This window comes from Tasmannia lanceolata, unplaced genomic scaffold (genome assembly GCF_043159265.1).
Source record: "Tasmannia lanceolata isolate RefF3 unplaced genomic scaffold, GAP_Taslan_0.1 ptg000003l, whole genome shotgun sequence".
Taxonomy (NCBI): Eukaryota; Viridiplantae; Streptophyta; class Magnoliopsida; order Canellales; family Winteraceae; genus Tasmannia; species Tasmannia lanceolata.
This window is the reverse complement of record NW_027518680.1, coordinates 9,497,379-9,523,961: the sequence shown is the minus strand read 5'-3', so window position 1 is coordinate 9,523,961 and position 26,583 is coordinate 9,497,379. Positions and strand designations below refer to the sequence as shown.

The 26,583-nt window shown below is 42.5% G+C and overlaps 1 protein-coding gene across 3 annotated transcripts in view; it reads left to right on the top strand.

Annotated features, from left to right (window-relative positions):
* LOC143850379 (cinnamoyl-CoA reductase 2-like) overlaps positions 1 to 25,713 on the top strand; it is a 40,066-nt gene extending 14,353 nt beyond the window's left edge. Inside the window, exon 3 of one of the 3 annotated variants that reach the window (XM_077359639.1) lies at positions 25,471 to 25,713. In XM_077359639.1, coding sequence (XP_077215754.1) covers positions 25,471 to 25,656 — 186 coding nt within the window. In that variant the 3' untranslated portion in view covers positions 25,657 to 25,713. Of the gene's footprint in view, positions 1 to 7,928; positions 8,405 to 9,338; positions 10,071 to 25,470 lie in introns of those variants that run through there. The other 2 variants (XM_077359645.1, XM_077359635.1) reach the window with 2 other exon arrangements.
* The last annotated feature ends 870 nt before the right edge of the window (positions 25,714 to 26,583 follow it).

The following is a 26,583-nucleotide window of genomic DNA, read 5'->3' as shown; positions in this document are numbered from 1 at the left end:
CTGGAAATGAGTTGAGTAAAATCCGGCAGCATGACGGCCCTAAAAGGATCGTGGTAGAGTAAACTCATGGCTTATCGATAACTCTGAAAAGATAGCGATCACGCTCAAGGTGTTTATATAAAATTCGGCAGCATGACGGCTATACAGGGTGATCCTCACAACTCAACATAAGGGTAAATGAATAGAAACTCAGTAATGTAGGACTCTCAGCAAGGATACTTGCACTCAAATAATGATGGCAAGATAAGCACACAATCAGTAAGCAGAATATGGTCACCACGGAGATGTAATCACATGAAAGACTGGCAATGAATGACGACGAGATGACAGATTATGGTTTCAACAATGGCAAGGGAAATGCCACCAACCAAATCAAGAGAATGTAGATAGGAAGAATTAGACCAGGAATACCCACCGGAAATGGGTCCTAATCTAGACAATCAACTCAACAAATGGTGTAGGTACAAGAAGGTAACTAGAAATCGACTCAGCAAATAAGTTATGTACAAAGGAACGACACAACTAAACACTCGAGAGACAAAAGGCAGACCATAGTTAGAATAATGATAGAGGAAAATTACTGACCAGGTCTGAAGGCTGGGGAATGAAACAATGTGGCTAATGGATAGACCAGAAAACTTCATTGATAGACAGGCCCTGGTCTAACAGCTAGCAAAAAGAATGGATAACAAAGAATCAAGAAATGAACCCAGGCTATAAAAGGTGGTGAACAAGAATCATTGGCCTGATCCAAAACTGAAATAGTAAACGAACTCTAATCAATGATAATAGGTCAGAAAATCTCAGTAGAAAGTAGGCCCCGATCTCAACCGACAAAAACAGATATAAATCCGAGATATAGGAATAATCATATGATAAAGATGACAGGGTAGACCGCGATCTGGATGATGACCAAGCAAGAGCAAGAGTCATCGACCGGGTCTGAAAGAATGGTACGACTGAACTAGATAGAGAAACCTTATTCGGAAGGATAAGCCCTAATCTAAGAATAATATACTATACACACACATATATATATATATATACACCCTAACCAGGGGCACCAGCCCTAACCTGATCTAGCGGAGTCGAGAAAGTCTCGACTCACGACAGACTCGTGAGTGTACTAGGACTGCTGTAGCCACATAAAGTGAGCTACCCTAGTCTACAAATGGGACAAGGCTCCTAACTCTAGGCTTCACATGCGTGAGCAACACATGTTCGACCCTTATATGAATGCAATATACTTATATAAACACAGGTACTTCCTAGTTGGGTTTCACTAAGTCAGTACGTATATACATAATATATAAAACAAAATAGGGCTCCGGACTCAATCTAATGGGTACTATGCGTATGAAACATACTTAATATGTATAACAAAAGTACGTCCAATGTTATACATAGTATGCTTCATTGCTCATCGGCTGCTGTAAACACAAGTACGCCCAGTGTTTACGGCTGCAGCACCGGCGCATAGCTTGGAAATAGATTCAACAGTACCATCAGGGTGTAATGACATCCCAGTCGGGCACGCATTCAATCTATCCCGTGGAGCCAATAATAATGAAAAACAATGAAATAAGTAAAGAATAAACAATATGATAACATATGATGTGCAGTGTGTGAATCCCTTGTTTTAATTACGCACCTATCTGGTGCCCCTGGATTCTAACGATAGAATTCCCATTTAAAATGATTTTAGCTCAAATTTCTCCGAAGTTAGTAAAAATGGCATTTTTATAGAGTTAGGCAATGTTTCAAGAACTCCCCAGCAGAGTCGCCAGCCTGTGGACCCCGATCCTGAGGACGGTGCCGAGGGACGCGAGGTCCCTCCTGCAATCCTCTAAGATCTCCACAAAGTGAAGGAGAGCTCTGCCAAGGAACTCTCGAAACGGATGCCACCCTCACAGCATAGCATGAGTGGCGATATAAAAAGAAAGAGATACATCCTGATCCGGAGCCAGGGCTCGAAACCGAGATGTATCTGAAAAATAACTCAGAGTCGCCATCCATGGACATGCCATGGAACCAAAACAAATGCTCTGTTTGCAATGGATAACCAGAGATACAAAAGGTCCGTGCCTGATGACGAATGGGGAAGGGGTTAGGCGCCCCCAATTCGCCCAAGTGCAAGCACCTGGTCTCTTATGCCATTTATTATTAACTCCAAAGAAGTTTGGGTAAAAATCATGTGAAATGGGAACAATCATCAGGAATCGTCTACCTAAGCATGCATTTCCTGATGATAAAATAATAAGCGCATAAAATGAAATGAAAGATGTGTCACCTAAGCATAGCTAGGTTATGAGTGACATGCCTAATGGGTGTCTAAATTCTGATGTGCAAACACATGCAAGCTATAGCTAAAGGTACAGGATCAGTACAAGAAAGTAAGAAAACACATCAAAACATATAATAACAATACAACAAATCCTAAGACTCTAAATTATTAGCCCGAGTCCTCGGATGGTCTGGTATTCATCCAAAGAAGCCTACGTATCCCCGCCTCCACGAGAATCAAGGCAACGTAGTTCTTCGCGCCTATTCTAAGCTAAGATGCCTAAGACACCTAGACCCCTATCCTAGACTCGATCTAAAAGACCGGACTAGTTATTAAAGTTTATTGTACGATTATTTAAATTCCAGTGAATTGTGGATTTTAGGACACCCTATATGCCCTAACTAAATGCAGATTAGCCCTAGGCTAATGCAGGTGGTTCCTACAACCTATGTGTAACTAGGCTGTGTGTCCTAAGGAAAACAATGGGATCACTAACGCATCCTAGACCTAGTCATCAGTCGGCGATGTGAATCGCCAACTGACCGGACGGAGGCGCTCCTAGCTAGGACAAACTCCTAACTCTAACACAAACACACAACAAAAGACAAACTCCTAACTCTAAAACAACATAAACAAGCACACAACAAATAAAAGACAAACTCCTAACTCTAACACTCTCTATCTAGGACAAATTCCTAACTCTAGAGGAAGATCTTGTTGAAAACAAGGTTTTGAAGAAAAAGGGTTAAAACATTTATTTACAAAGTTTGGCTGGACTTGAGATAAGAATCTCAAGCTGCACTACGTACCTCGTGGAAGAGGATCAAGCCAACGTAGTTCGAAACGAACTCTCAAACTACGCTTCTAAAAGAAACACTCAACACTTTAGATTTTTTTTAAGGTTTTTTATATTTTCAAATGTTTTTTTGATATTTTTAAAGTTTTCAAATGTTTTTTTGGATTTTAAAGCTTTTCCAATGCTCAGAATCTTTAAATGTTTTCAATCTTAAAGGGAACACGCAAGAACAACCATAAACTAGGGCAAAGCCCTAAATCCAAAAGGGGAAACCCCGAATAAGCAACTAACGCCTCAAAGAGACGAACCACAACAAGAAAGATAGTGTCCCAAAAAGAGAGAAAACGATCCAAGATCCCAAGCAAGCAAAGCTCTAATAAGACTGAGTTAGTCTCCAATAAGAGCGAAGTAATCAACAACTCTAAAGGAGAAACTCCGAACTAACAACACTAAAGGGGGGGAACAAATGAGTCAGAGACTCTCTAATAACACTACCGAGTTAAAGACTCAACTCTAAAAGGAGAGGCCACTCTAACATGAGGCTAGGTAAGCCTCCTAAAGGGGAAACTCTCTATATGAGACGAGGCTTGTCTCCGAGACACAAATGACGTAAAAAGGAATAAGAGACCCTGTGCATATTTGGCAAAGGTAAAACACCCAGCCGGGCCGGACAGCTACCTAGCCCTAGGGTGCAACAAATGTGCAACCCAATACCCATAAGGGTAGGGGTATGAAGCCAAGCCGAGTAGGATGTTCTCCCAAAACCAAACGGCGCACAAAGAGGAGGTTTAACAAGAGAATGAGACCGGGCGGGTCTAAAAGGAATAAGAGACCTTGTGCATATTTAGCAAAGGTGAAACACCCAGCCGGGCCGGACAGCTACCTAGCCGTAGGGTGCAACAAATGTGCAACCCAATACCCATAAGGGTAGGGGTATGAAGCCAAGCCGAGTAGGGTGTTCCCCAAAACCAAACGGCACACAAAGAGGACTAACGAGAGAATGAGACCGGGCGGGTCTCCCAAACACACACAAAAATGGGCTCCAAGTAACCTTATCATTGCCCTTGCAAAGGGGGAAGCAAGGCTAAGACTCACCCTTATTTTAAATAAAATACCACTCTTCACTCAAATTTTTGAAAACCTTTGATCCAATGTCCGATCCGATCTGACAGTTATTTTACTCTATTCAAGTAGAACATCGTATTAAATTTTGGGACGAAACGGATTTGAAACACTCATGCAGATCGTGATTTTAAGCATACACATTTAATAATGAATTAAAATCATTTAAATGCTTAAAAATCATGCAAAAATCTAAAGAAAATGATGATGTCCTTTTTATCTCTTTGAATACAAGCGGGCCCCACATTAGCGGGTCCCACACGAGCGGGTCCCACACCAGCGGACCCCACACAAATGGGTCCCACATCAGCGGGCCCCACGCAAGCGGATCCCACATAAACGGGTCCCACACACAGCGGGTCCCACATCAGCGGGCCCTACATAAACAGGTCCCACACAAACGGGTCCCACACAAACGGGTCCCACATCAGCGGGTCCCACATCAGCGGACCCCACATCAGCAGGCCCCACACAAGCGGGTCCTACATAAACGGGTCCCACACACAGCGGGTCCCACATCAGCGGGCCCTACATAAACAGGTCCCACACAAACGGGTCCCACACACAGCGGGTCCCACATCAGCGTAAACGGGTCCCACACAAACGGGCCCCCATAACTAGAAATATCAAAATCTCAGAAAATCCAGAGAAGACTTCCTTTCACAGTAGTTTTTTTCTCTTATTATTATTATTATTTTTTTTTAACCAAATTGTTAGGAACATCCATTAAAACAACGAAAGCAGATTCCTATTCAAATCTACTCAAATACAATCAACTGAAACATAAACTTTGTATATAAAAAAAAAATAAAAAAAAAAAAATCACACAGGAAAAGCTAACATCCAGAGAAAACATGATTTAAATTTCCAGTTCTAAGCATAAGCATTGAAAGTATATAAAAATAAAATGAGAAGAATTATGAAGGGAAATACCTTCTTTTACAAAGATCGGAGAAGACGATCGGAGCTAAGGTTTGGATCGGAAATGAATCGGAGATGGATCGGAGAAGTATCAGAGAAGGATCTCAGATCGGAGCTTAGATCGGAAAAAATGAATCTCAGATTTGCAGAAAAGGCCGGAGGAAAATGGGGGAAGACGATCAGAACACGGCCGGAGAAAATGGAAGCCGTAGGATTGGAGGTGTAGAGGTTGCCGGAGAAGGCGGTGGTGGCGGCCGTTGAGGGAAGAGGAGATGAAGGTTGGATCTCCGGCGGATTTGCCGGAGATGATGAGCTCTCTCCCTCTGCAATTCTCTCTTTCTCTCCCTCTTTCTTTTTTTTTCTTTTTTTTCTTTTTTTTCTTTTCCTTGGTCTTTCTCTGGTTTTTTTCACTGTCCTCTCTCTCGTTCCCCCTTCTTTTCTTTTCTTTTTTTTGGTTTCTTCTGCCTCTTTTTTTTTCTGGTTTTTCTTCTTCGCGAGAGAAGACCCATCATGAGTCATCATGAGGGGAGAAATGAGAATTTTTTTGTCCCCCTCTTGTCTCCCCAAATTCCCTTATATTTTTGCAAAAAAAATAAAAAACAATAATCAAATGCATTGGATGCCATAAAAAAAATCAAAACATACTCATTACATGCAATTTAAAAACAAGGGAAATGATGACCGTCCTTATTCTCTCTTTGACCATAAGCGGGTCCCACATCAGCGGGCCCCACACCAGCGGGCCCCACACGAGCGGGTCCCACATCAGCGGGCCCCACACAAGCGGGTTCCACACAAGCGGGCCCCACACAAGCGGGTCCCATATCAGCGGGTCCCACATCAGCGGACCCCACATCAGCGGGCCCCACACAAATGGGTCCCACATCAACGGGCCCCACATTCATTCATTTTCCGTCTGACCTCGGGATTTCATTCGAATACGCGGGTTTAGGGTCCTGTCAAAATGGGGTGTCTACACTTAGCTCGTTCGCTAGGCAAACGTGGTCGGATCTTGACGAAATTTCACAGGGACCTTGGTGGGACCCTAAGCTAGCTCAGGGTGCAATTTGGGACCCCAACTCACTGATTTGACGAGACTCGCACAGACAACGCAAACTTGGGTCTGGTCAAAATGGGGTGTCTACAAACCCACAAGAAACGAATCACAGACATCTATTTTTTCATTATGCAACTTAGATCTCAAATTCTCTAGATCATTCACTTGAGGAGTGATTTCCTTGTCCTTTTGAATCTTGAAATCCATGAATTTGTCCACAAGATGGGTCTTGGACAATTCCTCCTCCTTCTGGAATTGAGCATCTAACTTGTCCCATATTGCTTTAGCAGTGTTAAATTTACTATAGGTTTCTGCAAGACGATCTGAAAGACAATTCAACAAGTAGTCTTTGCAGAAATCCTCATCTCTAAGCCATTGAGATTCATCAACTTCTTCATCCGTCTTAGCAAAGGTACTCAAAACGGTGTAAAAACAATTCATATATTTTAGACTGAATTGAGTCTTTCGCTTCCAAGAGTAAAACTCAGACCCACCAAAGGATTGAAGTTTGACCATCTCAAAAGGCATAGAAATCTTTTCCATTTTAATATTTATATGAAATAAAAAACCTGGAAAGTGTGCACCTGATTTGGAGAGAATTCAACCGATGTGAATGTGTCCACTAGGTGCTACTCCAAGTGAAATCCCAACCAAGAAAAGTGTTTCGGCCTCCACGGTTTCACCCAAATCCGAAAAACACAAGGTCTCGGCCACCAGGAGTTTTTGCAGACAATGAGTTTTTCCACAAAAAAAAATTTGTTTTCGATACTTTCCGACAACCCCAAACGAGAAGAGGGTTTGGCCAAATTGCAGGTGAAGGATTCAAAGAGTCAACCAAAGTGGAAGAGAGGCACCACCGTGATGTGGGTTTCCTTTGATGAAGAACCACCACCGAATAAAATTCCTTCTCTGGTTCTCTTATTTGAACCCAATTGATGAGGGTTCGATGAGAAACACAAGAAACATAATCGTTTGCCCTGAGATCAAGACCCAAACAAAACCCAAGAAACAGAATCGTTTTGAAGAAGAAACCCACGATTTTGAGGGTTTGATCGAGAGGCAGAGGTTTTTGGTCTTGCCGAAAGGAGATGATGAGGACGATTCTCGCGCAGAATTTCCTTGCCCTTTTTCACCGTCAAACAAGAAATCACCAAAAAACCCACTTCAAAACGATCCCAAAAATCGATCCACTCCCAACAACTTTTGTGGGAGATGAAACCCCACTTCAAATAACGATGGGAGAGAGAGTCTCACACCCCCATGAGATGCAGACAAAAACCAAAGCCCACGTACGAGAGAGAGAGAGAGAGAGAGAGAGAGAGACAAACCCACAACCAAATCTGTTTGTTTTTGTCGGAGTAAACCCACGCCAAAAAATCGTTCGTATGTGCGGGAGAGATTGACGACTACTGAAAATTAGGGTTTGATTGTAATGCTTTAAGATTGTTAGAGGAATTAGGTCAAGCAAGAGGTTGCTTGAAGCATTACACCCAAGGTATCTAATTTGGAATACCAAGTTTGTTGCCTCCAGCCCCTATATATAGAGATACACTAGGGTTATAAGAGGTTAATGGGCTCCAGCCCAAATGGGCCCACTACACCTGATCCATTACCTATTGGGCTTATATTAGAACATACATGGGTTATATTATATACCCAACATGCTTGTAGTTATCTCTTTCTATGTGTTAGTCTTATGCAAAATATTTATTGTGGATGGCCTTTTAATATGGTTCAACATCCTTTAGGGCCTGTTCAGTTGCGCGGAGGAAACAGAAAGGAAACGGAAAGGACGTGGCAGAAGGAAACGGAAAGGAAAAGAAACTGCTAAGAAAGCAGTAAGAGTGCACGTTCAGTTGTCAGGAAACGGAAAAGAAACAATAAAGAAACAACAGGAATGTGCATTCAGTTGCCAGGGAAACGGAAAAGAAACATCACAGAAGTGGTGGAAATATCATTTTCAATGAGAAATTATACGGAGTTAATTTGTATTTTTTCAGGTAAAAATATGGGCAAGCAAGCATTAATAATTAAGAAATCAAGGTACTTATTGGGAACAAAAAAAGCCATGTTTGGAAATGTTGAAAAAATATTTTACAAAAAGGGGGAATATCAGCGCCCTTCTTTTAGGGCAGTGATAAATCGACTCCCCAAATGGATAAATTGACTCCCCATGTGTGTATCTCTCTCCTCTTTCTCTCTCTCACCTAGACGAGAGAGAAAGACACATGGGGAGTCGATTTATCAATTTGGGGAGTCGATTTATCACTCCCCTTCTTTTATTGGTTAGACTTGAACAGTTGTTAATAGAATGCATAACAGTTGTTTATTATCTGTCTTCGTTGATTCTTGTGAGTTGGAGTCATCAACTGATCTGGTTTCTAAGGTTTCTTCAACAAAGATGATGGAGTAGGGTCGACGTAGTGTTGTCTCCGAATACATAACAAGCATGAATACCTAACAAGCAGACTAAAAAAGGGTCAGTATTGGATCCCTACCCCTTCCTGAATTCTCATAGTGCAGATACTGTATTTACCACTGCCTTTTTGATGTTATATATCATGTGATTGTGATTGCTGAGGCACTTGAAGACTAAGGTTTGCATCTCTCCTAGCTAATTACAGATTCTTTTGAATCAAAGAAACGATTATATACTGCCAAGTGACTCTGTTATTCTTGGACTTAAATAAGCTATAGATGTTATCGATGCTCGAGCAGTTAGGAGCCCAAGTATTTCTTCATTGCAGTCATGGGTTTGATGATCCCAGCTTACTCAATAATGGAAGTGAAAATATGAAGCACCTTATGTTAATAGTTTAGCCCAAAACAGTCGCTTTTATCTTTTGTTGAAGTAATATCGCACTCATTTTTGGCTTTTATCATTATTTTACTACTGACCATTAAAAAATGCTTATTGTACTACCAAGCCTCACTCCGTTAATAAGCTAAAACAATTGTGTTTACAATGGAATTTTTTTCTACTACTCATCCACCTAAGCATTTCCAGAGGGTAACTCTTGGTTCTGGTTCATGGTTGTTGCAATGTTTCTGTACAGGGTTTTGTTTTAATTATAGATGCCTTCTCTCTATTTTCTCTCTTTTCGTAGGGTGAACTGAGAAATTTCCTGATACTTATTGTCTTGCTTTTCATTTTTCAGTAGCAGGCAGGAAAGAAGAAAGTGCGAAAAGGCATAATAAAAAGAGGAGATTATGCAGAACCTCAATTCAGGACTGAACTTTTAGTGCCAATTGCTTATTATCATGGCTCATGTCTTGCTTTAGCTCCTTCCACTTCGCCATATCAACGAATGGGATCGGTTTACATGTCCAAAAGTCAGTAGCTGTCAAAAAAGGGCACCAGCTAAAACAAGATACCACTGGTCTTTCAGTTCTTGACACTAAGAATGAGCAGTCTTTAAAATCTAATGGAAAAAGGGTGCTGTCGTTGTTGAAGCTGGGAATAGGTTTGAATTTGAATGCTTCTATTTAACAGAGGAATATCTTGATGTAATCTGATTGTGATAACCATTTTTTAGCATTGCCTTTCTAGAACTTACCACTGTAGTGAGGGTTCACTGGAGAGCCATGAGAGAAACTATGGAAATCTATGGCATTGCATCCATGCAAAAGAGATCTCTCAAGGACCACATTAAGGCCTTTGGTTGCAGCCATGCCGCTTAGGGCATCAACTGGTTTGGAGGAAGACGATTAGACGACGATGAACATACATATGAATATCATTATGGACTTTACTACCTAAACCATTGGTAAAAAATAGTACAGTTCCATTTTGTTTGTAGCTTTGCCTTCATGGATATTGAAACCTTACTTGCTTGTAACTTTTTTACTTCTCCAATCAAAAGAAATAAATTCATTCAGTTCCTTTCTTCTCTCTTATGAATTCGAACATGGAAATGCAATATACATGGTTGATTCCAACAGGAATGCACTATTCAACCACAATGTCCATAAGATACTAAAAAAAAAGATTTTTCAACAAATCAAGAGATGTTAAAACTTGAATAAAATAGTTTGCAAAGTCAAGGATCCTGGTGGATTCAAAAGATTACAATTACTTATGATTATGCCTGCCTCAAACCCACCATAAGCCATAATTAAACCTACAACCCAAACCTCTTGAATCTCATATTTCAAATAAAAGAGGGTGTGAACATTTAATTTAGATATGAAAAGGTGAAATGATGACTTTCAATTCTTTCAACCACCCATCCCATTTGATAATTGGATTGCCACAACGGCCCAATTCCAGAAGGTCAATGAGAACCATAGTTGTGTAAATTTTTATTTTTTTAATGGTAGATGGATTAAAACAAGATCAAGAAAAGTGAGTCTCAAAACAACAGAATCAAGGTGGGAAGGATTCAAATGCCTATATGATATCTCTGACTACTCTGGATCGAGCAAGCTTGTATGAAGTTATGAAGTGCTATTGGCAGATTGCAACACATGCCAAAACTCAATGTCATGACCCTCCAATAGATTTTGCAACTTTCCACAGTTAACTAGATCCCTCTTTCATCTATCTAACAACATTAGACCCCTCTTTCATTAGATCCCTCCCAGATTCTTAAGGTTCGAGTTCAGACATAAGAATGCGAGAATCTGCATTTTTATCCTTTCTGGCAATGAAATTAGTTTAACATGAAACTGACCTTCCTCAAGCAATGCAAGTACTATCGAGAAAGAAATTTACAGGCCCTTTATCCACCTCCACTGTGATAACTGTATAAACTTGTGTGTGCTGAAAGGAATCCTTTTTTTTAATGGTTTAGGAACTTTATTGAAAGGCAGAGCGCAACAGGGAGTCTTGACCAAGATGTATAACTGAATAAAGTTTTCTAACTGCTGTGGTGAAGTGTTTTTATGAAACAGCATGTTGAAAACGAGCAGTTTCACCCATTTCGCTATAGCCACCATACACATCCATCTAATGTAAACCATAAAAAAATACTGGAAAAGCAATGAGATATGAAATGCATAAAGCATACAAGAGTGATGTAGGACGTCTGACTGCCAACCTGATGCCAACATAATTTTATATTCTCTCTTTTTTAAAGTTGAGATCAAATTCATAGGAAAGTGGCAAAGTATAACGTCTCCACAATATTTGATCCTAAGCCCCCTAAGCCTACCAAATAGTCCACTAATACAAAAAAATACTCAAAAAAACTTAAGAAGCAGATTTTAAAAGCAATATAATGGAACCAACAAGAACGAGGGAAACCCATGGTAACACTCTTTGTGGCACCACCTCTGCCCTTTCATTTCGCAACTCCTCTACCTCCTCAACCCTTTCGCTGCTCCGATACCTGGCTCTCTCCAAATATGCATCTAGCTGTGACTGAGCCTCCGCCAACGTCCCAAATGAGCGGTAGCATGCTCCGCTAAATTTGTCAACTTGCTCATGGCACTCTGGCCAAGTGTAGTAAATCCCAGGCCTCCTACCATTAAAGACAGCATAGTACTTCTGCTTCCCCATACTCACCTAACAAAAAGACAACATATTTTCGATGAAAAGATATCAAAGCATCATCCAAATGTCAAAATAGAAAATATGCACCGTCTGCCATTAACCGCCATCCAAATGTCAAAGATCCCATACAGATAAAAATAACTACCGCCATAATTACTAACATCCAAAATAAAAGCTACCACCATAGCTACCAACATCAAAAATAAATAACCACCATCCAAATAAAACAAAGTGTCATAAAAGCATTGTTCATATAACAGTAAGTACCACCATAACTTGTCTCAATCATCCATCTGTTGCCTGATGAAACGAGCCATCTTCCTTCGGATGTACGACCTCCTCTCATCCTCCTTGTACATGATGAAAAGATGCGCATGAGATGGATTTATTGTGAGGTACTCTGTGGTCCTCAACAATATATCCTGCGAAAAACCCCCAACCCCTCTAACAGCTTCGCGAAGCTGTGCAAGGTAAGCAGGGGCACGATCACCTGTGAGGGCATCGGCAACCTTGTCCATGCTTGTTGAAAGACGCGACATACTATCCAAATGTGCCCCACCCTGGCGAGTCCTCTGTCGTCTGGTACCATCCCGTCTTAAGGGAGATGTCTCACTACCACCATTAGTAGGATCTGGTTCTGGAGATGGTTGGTGGTGAGACATGGGGGTATGGTCATCTGCAAAGTCATCCCCAATGTCATCAAGACTGACTGGCTGCGAACTTGCTATGCTTGGATTCTCACGCGTCCTAGCCCCGGCCCCTTTCGCGAACTCATCTCCAAAGATTTTGCACATATCGTCATGCAAAACATGATGGGTAGTGAAGTGTTTCTTATGTTTTGGATGAGCATGTTAGAAGGAGCATAAAAAATAAGAAGATATTGGATATGGTATTACTATAAGAAGATTGTATCTTGAGAGGAAGTGTTTCTTACAGCAACGTAGTCATCGTAGACCTCTTTCTCGCAGGTGACCATTTTGGTCTCATTGTCGCAACCAAAATTGCTTCTACTCAGGATGATGCAAACACTCTTGTATGTTTCTTTCATAGTCTTGATGCGGTTTTTTATGTGCTCCTTATTGAGTTGAAGGTTGAAAAAAGCATTCATTGCAGTGGCCGCAGCTACATAAGCATGATCCTTAAAACCATTTGGGATTTTGTACCCCTCTGCGATTTGAACTAGAAGGGTATCTACGAGCACTGTAGACACCCCATTTTGACAGGGCCCTAAACCCGCGTATTCGAATGAAATCCCGAGGTCAGGCGGAAAATAAATGGAATTAATTAGAGCAAAAGAGAATGTGGGGCCCGCTTGTGTAGGGCCCGCTGATGTGGGACCCGCTTGTGTGAGATCCGCTTATATTCAAATTTCTTTCAATCATTTTTTTTTTAATTTAAAAGGACATGAATGGCATCCGATGCCATTTGTGATGATGGTTTTTTATTTTTTTTGAAAAAATCAAGAGAAAATTAAGAAGTTAGGGGGGACAAGAGGGGGACAAACAAAGATGATGATGACTCTCCTCATGATGGGTCTCCCCACTCAAGAGGAGAGCTTGATCTCTCGCACAGGAAAACAGAGAAGAAACCGGGAGACAGAACCAGAACCAGAGAGAAAAAAAAAAAAAGAGGAAAAACCAGAAAAAAAAAGGGGAGGAACCAGAGAAAAAAAAAGAAGAAAACCAGAGGGGAGAGAGAGAGAGAGGGAGATCTGTAGAGAGAGAGAGAGAGAGGGAGAGAGAGAGAGAGAGATCTGCAGAGAGAGAGAGTCTTCTCCTCCGGCAACCCAGCCGGAATCCGGCGAGGCCAAAGCCATCTCCGACCGGCCATCCACCGATCACCACCACCATCATCCGACCCTCCATCCACCACAGACCACCACCTCTCCTCCTCCGGCAACCCAACCAGATTCCGGCCACCTTCTCCGGCATCCTCCCAACCAACCACAGGAGCTCCACCGGCATCCGCATCTCCTCCACCCCACCTCCAGTGGGCCCCACATCAGTGGGTCCCACATCAGCGGGCCCCCCACAAGCACACCGACTCTGTCAACACCTTCCTAGATCTCTTGTTCCTCCTATAGCTGGCGTAAGTTCATTTTTTTATTTTATAAATTATTCATTCTTTGCACTGCACGGGTCCCACAGCGGGTCCCACAGTGGGTCCCACAACAGCATGTCCCACAACAGCGGGTCCCACAGCGGGTCCCACATCAGCGGGTCCCACATCAGTGGGTCCCACATCCCTGGGTCCCACATCCGTGGGTCCCACATCCGTGGGTCCCACAGCGGGTCCCACATCAGCGGGCCCTAGTAGCGGGACCCAATGCCAGCGGGCCCTAGTAGCGGGACCCAATGCCAGCAGGCCCCACACAAGCATGTGGCAGTCACCTCATTTTTCTTTTTATAAATATGTCAGCCCCCTCAAAAAAAAAATAACAAAAACATTTCAAAATACTTGAAAACAACAAAAACATTTCAAAATACTTGAAAACAACAAAAACATTTCAAAAACACTTGAAAACAACAAAAACATTCCAAAAACACTTGAAAACAACAAAAACATTCCAAAAACACTTCAAAATCCAAAAACATCAAATATTCAAAAACACTCAAAAGCGTTTTTCGAAAAGCTGTTCCGAACTACGTTGGCTTGATCCCTTTCAACAGGGTACGTAGTGCAGCTTGGGATCCACATCCCAGGTCCAGTCAAACTTTTCAATAAAATCATTTAAACCCTTCAAAAAAAAAAATCATTTCAGCATCCAAAAATACCTTTCAAGCTTTTCTCAAAAATGCAAAAAAACCAAAAATGGGCAAGGATGGTGATTGCCAGATCACTCGGAGCCTTCCTTTTATCTCATTTCCGATTTTGATCGTGGTTTGCCGGTTTTATCGGTTTTCTGACGCTTTACCGGTTTTTGGGACGGGCGATGACGTAGCGTGGCCCCTTCACAGGGATTGTCCTCGCTGAGTCCAACGATAGGCCATGACGATCGCAAGACTTATCCGATCTTCAGCGGATCAGGATCGCTGAGCTTGATTCCTTAGAATCGCTCCCCTGAGCCTATCGTACATTCCCTTTTCTTTTCCCTGGCATTCTCGGTCCTCATGTACCGTTGATTTTCCGATTCATTTATTTCCTCGCATCTTTTAGCTTATCGTGTGTTTGTCTTTGGTTCCTTGTGTGCTTATTCGCAGCTTGCTTATTCCTTATGCATTTAGTTTCACATGCTTATCTGTAGATATTTACTGCTTTTCTGCTTATCATATCTGCTTTTACTTGCTTAACTGTAGTTGTGCATGCGGATATTATTGCTTTCCTAGATGTGATGGGATAGGAGTAGATGCGGTGAGCTAGGATTTGGATGTTTATTTTCTTTTGCCCATCCCCGGGTCATGTATGCTTAGATAGACGTTTTCTCGGGGATGCTCGTTCCCATTTCACATGATTTTAACCCAAAACTCTTCAAAATTAATTAAAAATGGCATAAGAGACCAGGTGCTAGCACTTGGGCGAATTGGGGGCGCCTAATCCCTTCCCCATTCGTCATCAGGCACGAACCCTATTTTATATCTCTGGTTATCCGTTGCAACAGAGCATAGTATGGGATCCTTGGCCCATTTTCCTTTGATGGCGACTCTTCTTTGTTTAAGGTACGCCTCGAATCTGGGCTAGTCCCCCGAATCGAGAGGTATCTCACTTATATCGCCACCCATGCTGTGAGTGGCACCATTTCGAGAGTTCCTTGGTAGAGCTCTCCTTCACATTTGTGGAGATCTTAGAGGATCGGCGCGCGGGATCTCGTGTCCCTCGCCCAGCCGCCCTCGGGATCGGGGTCCACAGGCTGGCGACTCTTCTGGGGAAATCTTGGAACATTGCCTAACTCTGTAAAAATGCCATCTTTATTAATTTAGAAGAAATTTGGGTCAAAACCAAGTTAAATGGGAACTTTATCGTTAGAAATCCAGGGGCACCAAGTAGGTGCGTAAATAAAACGAGGGATTCACACACTGCACAACATGCATTATCATATTCTTTATTTCTTTCATTGTTTTTTATTGTTGGCTCCATGGGATAGATGCAGTACATGCCGGAGGGTAAGTCATTACCTGGATGGGATTATTGTATCTATTACCAAGCTATGCGCCGGTGCTGCAGCCGTAAACACTAGGCGTACTTGTGTTTACAGCAGCCGATGAGCAATGAAGCATACTATGTATAACATTGGGCGTACTTTTGTTATACATATTAAGTATGGTTCATACGCATAGTACCCGATAGATTGAGTCCGGAGCCCTACTTTGTTTTATATATTATGTATATACTTACTGGCTTAGTGAAAACCAACTAGGAAGTACCCGTGTTTATATACATCTATATTGCATTCATATGAGGACGAACATGTGTTGCTTACACATGTGAAGCCTAGAGTTAGGAGCCTTGTCCCATTTGTAGACTAGGGTAGTTCACCTCATGTGGCTACAAATGCGGTCCTGGTACACTCACTTGTCTGTCATGAGTCGAGACTTCCTTGACTCCGCTAGATTAGACTAGGGTTGGTGCCCCTGGTTAGGGTATATATGTATGTACATATATTTATTACTAGATTAGGGTTTACTTCCTAGTTAAGTTTTCCTTCATAATCTAATCAATTATTCCTCTCTCTCCATTCTATGGATTATCATCAGATGCTTGGCTCTTTTAGTCATGATCTATCTCCCATGTGCTTGATCATTTGATTGATCCTGATCAGATGTACTCCGCATGTCGATTATGAGTCTATCTTGCCATTATCATTACCGGAGTGTGTTCTTGCTGAGAGCCCTGCTTTATCTTGACCATGACGGCATACTCTTCATATTTAGTTGCTGAGACCCTCCTAGTATAGCCGTCATGCTGCCGATTTTTTTAGAACCCTTCAGCATAATCATTATCCTTTTGGGTTCGTTGACAAAACTTGTGCTTACCTTACCACATCTCCTGGTATAGCCGTTATGCTGCCGAATTTTTTCCAAATACCTTGAGTGTGGTCATCATCCTTTTTGGCTTGTTGACAAACCATGTACTTGTCGTACCACCTCTTCATGTACAGTTGTTATGTTGTCGGATTTTTATCCAAGGGGAAGGATGTGTTTGTGCTACCTTTTGCTTCAACTTGCACATTACATTGTCATGCGATTAATTCTCATTGAGCCTAGTGTTTATGGTGTCCATGACAGGAGTCTTAGTCACTCGTCTACCATCAACCCCAAAAAAGCTTTCATCTCTAAACTTTCCTGGTCTAGCCAGTCTGCTGTACCTATTTCCTCTCACCTTGCCCAGATGGTTGAGTCTACTGAGAGTCTCGTCCTGACCAAAATGAGGGAAATGATGATGAAATTCAGGACCTGATAGACGGGGATCCCCTCACTCTTCTCGAACTCAAATGCTTCCGAGAACTCTGCACCTAACTATGTTGCACCTTTTCCACCCACCAGGGGAACCATTCAACTCATTCAACCCTTCATGGATCTTACCACCTTTACCTATACCACCCTGGGGCTGGGAAGTAGATTGATTGCAGAAGGAAAATGAAAGATGTCAGAGCTGGAGCTCCTTGAAAACATCATGCCAGAGAAAGCCTCGCCATTATCAGGTGTTGAAAATCAGTTTGAGCCAGGTCTACAGAAACCAAAGAGGCCTCCCCTTCCGAGATTCCTATTCCAGGGTCGAACTCCATAGTCATCACCATTGTGGAGGAAGGCGATGTCCATGAACTTCCAGCGCTAGTCTATTGTTTCAAGAAAAAAAAAACCAAGTCTCACATCTTTGAAATTCGTTCTTTGTCGGCTGCATACCATCTCTCTTGTCAAAGTGGGTATGTCTAAATAATTGTGTCAATGTCAAGTCCGAGTGTGTTGTGTCCGTTGATCTTTCTTACTGTGAGTCAGTGTCCAGTCCTCTGTTGAGTTTGGTGTAGAGCCCATCGTGGCGTGTCAAATATCACTGATGTACTTGAAATCTTCTATGAATTGAACATATGATTCCAGTGTTGTCAATATTCTTGTGTATTCGCTCTTGGATCTAATGTTAATAAACAAACTAAGACACCCTCCTCGGAAGAGGATGCAGATGAAATTCCCCTCGAGATCTGAAAGATGGTCAAACGAGAGGAAGAGCGTCGAGCAAGGCCACTTGAAGACAAAATCGAAACTGTCGATGGGGGTATCAAAATCTGAAACTCGGAGAATACGGATTGGCAAAATTTTATCTCCCAAAGAGTGCGAAGAATCGATAAGCCTACTAAGAGGGTTCAAAGTATTCTGCTTGGCCTTACGAGTATAAATCGGGAGCATGCCCTTAGTGCTAGTCAATGAAAGACTCCCTCAGCTTTAAACATCAGGTCGAAAAAGCAAATTTTTCAAGGACGAATACAAGACATCAAGTGAAGATGATCAAAAGAATTAGAGAAGACTTTCAGACAACAAAGTCATAATCATAAGAACATGAGCCTCAAAAGAATACTTGGGCTATACATTGCGATGTAATTTCAAGTTAAAGCATTCAAGGTGTAGGGGCATTCCTCACATCCAAAAAAAAAAATCATTAGAAGAAAACGAACATCCAAAAGAAAGAAAGATGGAATCCAGAACAAAAAGGAGAAGGGAACGTGCCCCTATGTCGACTCCTTAGAAATATCAGAACCCCCAGAAGTCAAATCAGTTTTAAAGCATCTTCAACATATAGAGATGACCCTGAGTCTTAGAATACTGAGCATCAGTGCAAGATCCCAAAGACAAAGTGGGAATTCAATCAGTCAAGTTTGCGCAGTACAGATGAAGTCTTGCCGGGAAATCCCGCTAGACTCCTTAAAAAAAAAAGGAGAGAGAAAAAGATTCAAAGCCGTTGAACCTCAATCACTTCAGAAGCCTGTTCACCAGAAGGCCATCATTGGCTGTTCGAACTTGCAACACCAAAAATCCCAAATTCGAAAAATCCTTTTGCAAACTCCTTTGGGCCTTAACAAATCAACATTCTTTTCAAACACCCACAAACCAGGGGCATTTGTCTCTGAACTATGCAGACCTGATCCCTAGTTCTTCGGGGGTACGTAGGCAGCCTGATCTTCCAGGTTCGGTCAACCTTTGAGCTAAAAGCTAAATCATTCTTTTTCAAACCCCAAGCGAACTGCGTGGACTTTATCCTCCATTTTTTGGGGGTACGAAGCCCAGATCCAGTTGAAATCGTTTGAACCAAAGAAATATCCAACCCTTTTGAGTCCAAGCCCACCTAGAAAGTCCTTCTGGTGAACAAGCAGAGGTTCAAAGTCAAGAAGAAAAAGAGACGGAGTCTGAAGACCCGCTAGGCTGAAAACCCGAAAGGGCGGTCTAGGCAAAATTTAGGGTCATTCACCCGCTAAGTTGACAACTGAAAAGTCGGCTTAGGCAAAAGTTAGGGTATCAAGCCCGCTGGATTGAAAACCCGAAAGGGCGAACCAGGCAAAAGTTAGGGCAAGCGGTCCGTCAGATTGAAAACCTGAAAAGGCAATCTGGTCAATGGCAATGACTTCCAACGAAAAAGCGAATCATCGAGATGGAGAAAGAACCTTCAACCGGAGCAAAATCTCAGAGTCCAAGGAGTGCCAGCAAGCTTACTTTGACGCTTCTCTAAACTAGGGGCATTGAAACCGAGCAATCCGAAAGGAGATAATAATCATGACAGAAATACCGAAAGAGGAGATTAATGCCTCTTGACACGGTATTTGAAATACTCTAAGAGTGGCTAGGCCATACCCTTAATAAATAACACATTGGATCCAAAAGTCAGCCTTCAGTGAGTTGAGTCCTTGGAGTTATAGTCATCTTTGGATGAGTCCATTCAAATCCATTCCTACTTTTCATTCATTTTCTCTTCCCTTTGAAGTCAAAGTCACTGGCGTTTAAAGAACTGCAGCACGTCCTCCAAGCGATGAAAAAAAAAAAAATTTCAGAGTAAGTCCTGGTTTAGGTATCAGAAAGAACCAAGAGTCATCTTATTCAAACCTACCAGAGACCTTAAGCCTCCAGAAGTGAGCAAAGCAGGAAGGAGATTCTTAGACTCAGCCATCATGGTGATTGTGTTACTCTCGCCATACCGAAAAAAAAAAAAAAAACCATGCAACTTAAAGCCTTCACAGAAAGAAGCATCTTTCCTTCAACCTCCATTATTTTACCTCCCTAAGACTCTTGTCATGGAAGCACAAGTACACTAGGGGCATCTTTTATGACTTGCGTCATAAAAGATGTCAAGCACACAAAGGCAATCAGTGCCAATGTCTCTAGCAAGTTGAGATGAGAGAAGCTCGAGCACATCTCAAGTTAAACCTCCAAATTCCCCAGCTAGGCCTACTCCATAGTCAGCTCATCAGCAAAGCTAGTCCCCAATGGAGTCTAGCATCTTACCTCCCGGAGATTTCGCTGGCAATTGCTCAAAGCATTCAATCCCCAGCAAAATCCAATTCTTTAAAAAAGGGTCAGTATCCAAAATCCTAGCAATTCATGAGAGTCCGGTCCTCAGCAAGGAACTCGCACTCCCATTTTCTCGGCAAGAGGCAAAGCAATTCTCAAAGGGATCAATCCAAATCCATCAATCCAAATCAATCAATCCCAATCAATCAATCCCGAATCCATCAATCCAAATCAATCAAATCAATCAACCAATCAAAAGCGGGAGAGTATCAATCTTTTAATAAGAATATTACTCCTCGATCGAATTTTCATCGCTTGTTACTGCGTGAGGGTTCCGCATAACAACGCTTTCCATTTTGATTAGTGCGTGAGGGTTCCGCCTAATTAAATTCCACCTTTTGTTACTGTGTGAGGGTTCCACATAACAAATTTCCGTCGCTTGTTACTGCGTGAGGGTCCGCATAACAACGCTTTCCCCTTTGATTAGTGCGTGAGGGTCCGCCTAATTAAAATTCCACCTTTTGTTACTGTGTGAAGGTTCCACATAACAAATTTCCGTTGCTTGTTACTGCGTGAGGGTTCCGCATGACAAAGCTTTCCCTTTTGGTTAGTGCGTGAGGGTTCCGCCTAATTAAAATTCCATCTTTTGTTACTGTGTGAGGGTTCCACATAACAAATTTCCGTCGCTTGTTACTGCGTGAGGGTCCGCATAACAACGCTTTCCCCTTTGATTAGTGCGTGAGGGTCCGCCTAATTAAAATTCCACCTTTTGTTACTGTGTGAGGGTTCCACATAACAAATTTCCGTCGCTTGTTACTGCGTGAGGGTCCGCATAACAACGCTTTCCCCTTTGATTAGTGCGTGAGGGTCCGCCTAATTAAAATTCAACCTTTTGTTACTGTGTGAGGGTTCCACATAACAAATTTCCGTTGCTTGTTACTGCGTGAGGGTTCCGCATGACAAAGCTTTCCCTTTTGGTTAGTGCGTGAGGGTTCCGCCTAATTAAAATTCCATCTTTTGTTACTGTGTGAGGGTTCCACATAACAAATTTCCGTCGCTTGTTACTGCGTGAGGGTCCGCATAACAACGCTTTCCCCTTTGATTAGTGCGTGAGGGTCCGCCTAATTAAAATTCCACCTTTTGTTACTGTGTGAGGGTTCCACATAACAAATTTCCATTGCTGGTTACTGCGTGAGGGTTCCGCATAACATAGCTTCCCCCATTGATTAGTGCGTGAGGGTTCCGCCTAATTAAAATTCCATCTTTTGTTACTGTGTGAGGGTTCCACATAACAAATTTCTGTCGCTTGTTACTGCGCGAGGGTCCGCATAACAACGCTTTCCCCTTTGATTAGTGCGTGAGAGTTCCGCCTAATTAAAATTCCACCTTTTGTTACTGCGTGATGGTTCCGCATAACATAACTTTCCATTTTGATTAGTGCGTGAGGGTTCCGCCTAATTAAAAATTTCCATTGCTTGTTACTGCGTGAGGGTTCCGCATAATAACGTTGTCCCCATTGATTAGTGCGTGAGGGTTCCGCCTAATTGTTCTAATCTCATTTTCAGTGCGTGTGGGTTCAGCCTGTTTCTCTAAAATCCCGTTTTTCAGTGCGTGTTGGTTCCGCCTGATTATTCAAAGTCCAAATTGTCATTCAATCAAAATTCAATCCCTTTTGTATCTTTTCATTTCAAATCTCGGGCCGGTCAAAATGTGTTGTCTCTTTAACTTTGACAGTCGCGCGACGAGCACGCTCTGCCAAAGAGGGGCATCTGTAGACACCCCATTTTGACAGGGCCCTAAACCCGCGTATTCGAATGAAATCCCGAGGTCAGGCGGAAAATAAATGGAATTAATTAGAGCAAAAGAGAATGTGGGGCCCGCTTGTGTAGGGCCCGCTGATGTGGGACCCGCTTGTGTGAGATCCGCTTATATTCAAATTTCTTTCAATCATTTTTTTTTTTAATTTAAAAGGACATGAATGGCATCCGATGCCATTTGTGATGATGGTTTTTGATTTTTTTTGAAAAAATCAAGAGAAAATTAAGAAGTTAGGGGGGACAAGAGGGGGACAAACAAAGATGATGATGACTCTCCTCATGATGGGTCTCCCCACTCAAGAGGAGAGCTTGATCTCTCGCAGAGGAAAACAGAGAAGAAACCGGGAGAGAGAACCAGAACCAGAGAGAAAAAAAAAAAAAAAAAAAAGAGGAAAAACCAGAAAAAAAAAAAGGGGAGGAACCAGAGAAAAAAAAAGAAGAAAACCAGAGGGGAGAGAGAGAGAGAGGGAGATCTGTAGAGAGAGAGAGAGAGAGGGAGAGAGAGAGAGAGAGATCTGCAGAGAGAGAGAGTCTTCTCCTCCGGCAACCCAGCCGGAATCCGGCGAGGCCAAAGCCATCTCCGACCGGCCATCCACCGATCACCACCACCATCATCCGACCCTCCATCCACCACAGACCACCACCTCTCCTCCTCCGGCAACCCAACCAGATTCCGGCCACCTTCTCCGGCATCCTCCCAACCAACCACAGGAGCTCCACCGGCATCCGCATCTCCTCCACCCCACCTCCAGTGGGCCCCACATCAGTGGGTCCCACATCAGCGGGCCCCCCACAAGCACACCGACTCTGTCAACACCTTCCTAGATCTCTTGTTCCTCCTATAGCTGGCGTAAGTTCATTTTTTTATTTTATAAATTATTCATTCTTTGCACTGCACGGGTCCCACAGCGGGTCCCACACACAGCGGGTCCCACAGCGGGTCCCACAGTGGGTCCCACACACAGCGGGTCCCACAGTGGGTCCCACAACAGCATGTCCCACAACAGCGGGTCCCACAGCGGGTCCCACATCAGCGGGTCCCACATCAGTGGGTCCCACATCCGTGGGTCCCACAGCGGGTCCCACATCAGCGGGCCCTAGTATCGGGACCCAATGCCAGCGGGCCCTAGTAGCGGGACCCAATGCCAGCAGGCCCCACACAAGCATGTGGCAGTCACCTCATTTTTCTTTTTATATATATGTCAGCCCCCTCAAAAAAAAAAAATAACAAAAACATTTCAAAATACTTGAAAACAACAAAAACATTTCAAAATACTTGAAAACAACAAAAACATTTCAAAAACACTTGAAAACAACAAAAACATTCCAAAAACACTTGAAAACAACAAAAACATTCCAAAAACACTTCAAAATCCAAAAACATCAAAAATTCAAAAACACTCAAAAGCGTTTTTCGAAAAGCTGTTCCGAACTACGTTGGCTTGATCCCTTTCAACAGGGTACGTAGTGCAGCTTGGGATCCACATCCCAGGTCCAGTCAAACTTTTCAATAAAATCATTTAAACCCTTCAAAAAAAAAAATCATTTCAGCATCCAAAAATACCTTTCAAGCTTTTCTCAAAAATGCAAAAAAACCAAAAATGGGCAAGGATGGTGATTGCCAGATCACTCGGAGCCTTCCTTTTATCTCATTTCCGATTTTGATCGTGGTTTGCCGGTTTTATCGGTTTTCTGACGCTTTACCGGTTTTTGGGACGGGCGATGACGTAGCGTGGCCCCTTCACAGGGATTGTCCTCGCTGAGTCCAACGATAGGCCATGACGATCGCAAGACTTATCCGATCTTCAGCGGATCAGGATCGCTGAGCTTGATTCCTTAGAATCGCTCCCCTGAGCCTATCGTACATTCCCTTTTCTTTTCCCTGGCATTCTCGGTCCTCATGTACCGTTGATTTTCCGATTCATTTATTTCCTCGCATCTTTTAGCTTATCGTGTGTTTGTCTTTGGTTCCTTGTGTGCTTATTCGCAGCTTGCTTATTCCTTATGCATTTAGTTTCACATGCTTATCTGTAGATATTTACTGCTTTTCTGCTTATCATATCTGCTTTTACTTGCTTAACTGTAGTTGTGCATGCGGATATTATTGCTTTCCTAGATGTGATGGGATAGGAGTAGATGCGGTGAGCTAGGATTTGGATGTTTATTTTCTTTTGCCCATCCCCGGGTCATGTATGCTTAGATAGACGTTTTCTCGGGGATGCTCGTTCCCATTTCACATGATTTTAACCCAAAACTCTTCAAAATTAATTAAAAATGGCATAAGAGACCAGGTGCTAGCACTTGGGCGAATTGGGGGCGCCTAATCCCTTCCCCATTCGTCATCAGGCACGAACCCTATTTTATATCTCTGGTTATCCGTTGCAACAGAGCATAGTATGGGATCCTTGGCCCATTTTCCTTGGATGGCGACTCTTCTTTGTTTAAGGTACGCCTCGAATCTGGGCTAGTCCCCCGAATCGAGAGGTATCTCACTTATATCGCCACCCATGCTGTGAGTGGCACCATTTCGAGAGTTCCTTGGTAGAGCTCTCCTTCACATTTGTGGAGATCTTAGAGGATCGGCGCGCGGGATCTCGTGTCCCTCGCCCAGCCGCTCTCGGGATCGGGGTCCACAAGCACCTTGTCCATTTGGTCATTCCAAATGACATTCTTCCCCCTCTTCTGTGAGGTTTGTGGCACAGTTGTCATTCTGATTCAATATACACATATATGTTCGTTAGGAGTCAGACATCCATATAACAACCTGAGATGTATAACAACTTGAATAAATACACATACAAGCATCAAAAGATACAGCATACATCATCCAAAACAACTAGCTACTATCTTCCTTGAAAATTTTAATCCATCACACTAATAACAACATAGTTACTTGAATAAACACACATACAACCATCAGAACATAATAAAGTTACTCGAAACAGTAAAAGAGTCATATAACCATGAAGTTGTAAAACAGTCAATGACGTCTACTGAAATCATTCCACATCTGTGGGGTAAGCGTGTTTCTAATTTCCTCTCCTGCTTTTTTGTCATCATCCCTTGATTGAGGAGTGGAGATCGCACCTCGATCTTGAAGTTGCAGACGAAGGAGAAGGAGAAGGAGAAGACGGGTTTTAGGGCTTCGTTCGTGGTGTCGCTTTTTTTGACGGAAGTCGCGGAAAATAAAATGGAATCCGAGTATATTTCACGGATTCGAACCGGCGGAAAATGCCCTGCCACGCGAGATTATTCGGATTCTAGGTGGGACGCGAGAAATCCGACCGCTTTCTGACTTTTGCCAACTAAACGACAGCTTACGCTCGTTTCCACGGAAAAGGCCCCCCATTTCCGTTTCTTTTCTGTTTCACGGCACAACTGAATAGGCCCTTAAGGACAATCCTTTTATTAAAGAAAACTCACATTGTATGGATGGCCAATATAATATGGTTCAACATTCTTTAACTCACTAATTTAATTTGATGTACTGGTTATGTGAAGAGTATCTCTGTGTAAAAAAAGCTAAGCTCCCCATTTCATTTTATTCCAGAATGTGTTTGGCTGGTACTGCCTTGCCAAAACAGCAGCAGAAAGAGAGGCTTTGGAGTATGGAGAGAAAAGTGAGCTCGAAGTTGTAACAGTTTGTCCAGCCTGGATTATTGGGCCCCTGCTACAACCTAACATGAATTACAGCAGCATGATATTCACCGATCTATTGAAAGGTTACTCATACTAAAGCATTCCATTTTCTTGACTTTAATAACATGGTAATGAAATTAATTATTAAGTATCGCTTGGCAAGTGTTGTGGAAAAGAAAATTGTGCATCTAAATGCATTTATGTTGTTCTCCTCTTTCTTGTTATGCATTTGATGTAGTTATTAGGGAGTTAATGTCTTCTTTTATGAGTAATGCTAGCTTCACAGGTGCCCTTGTAAAATAAGGGGCAAAGGGCGCCCCTATTGGTCAAAAACCATTAAAGACCGTTCTGATTGCAATTTTCTGTGCCATCTTTAATGGTTTTTGACCGAGGGGGGCGCTCTTTGCCCCTTATTTTGCAAGGGTGCCTGTGAATCTAGCATTCCTCTTCTTTTATTTGTTTTCTTACCCATAAGAGCATGTACATCCACTTCATCTCCTGTACATGTAGGCGCAAGTCCATTCATCGAATGTTACATATAAGGAGAAAAGGGAACAAATTGTATGGGAGTGAAAACTTAATCATATCAAAAGTCAAGCTACAAGTTAACTCGCTGGTATACCACTAATACTAAAATTCGACCACATCTAACATTCCTCCTCAGCCTAACATATTCCTCAAGACATATTAAGCTTGTTCACAACATAATGGTGATGGTTGGTTGTGAGTCCTTCAGTGAGATATCTTTATGTTTTTCTCATGAGTTGTGTAATATAGCTTGGTCCTTGCGTGAAACTTGTAACAGCTTGATGGCTCTTTGGTTGTCAGAAGATGTGAGCATCTGACCTCTAGTGAAGCCATCTAAGATTGGTTGTAGTCAATTAGTAATGACCATCGCTCTATATACAGCTCTTATACTCAACTTGGAGATTGTCTTCTATTTCTTACTATTCCAGGGGACCAAATAATCATTTGTCTATACAAATCAGAGTAACCACTCACTTTTGACTGCCTTTTCTTCGGA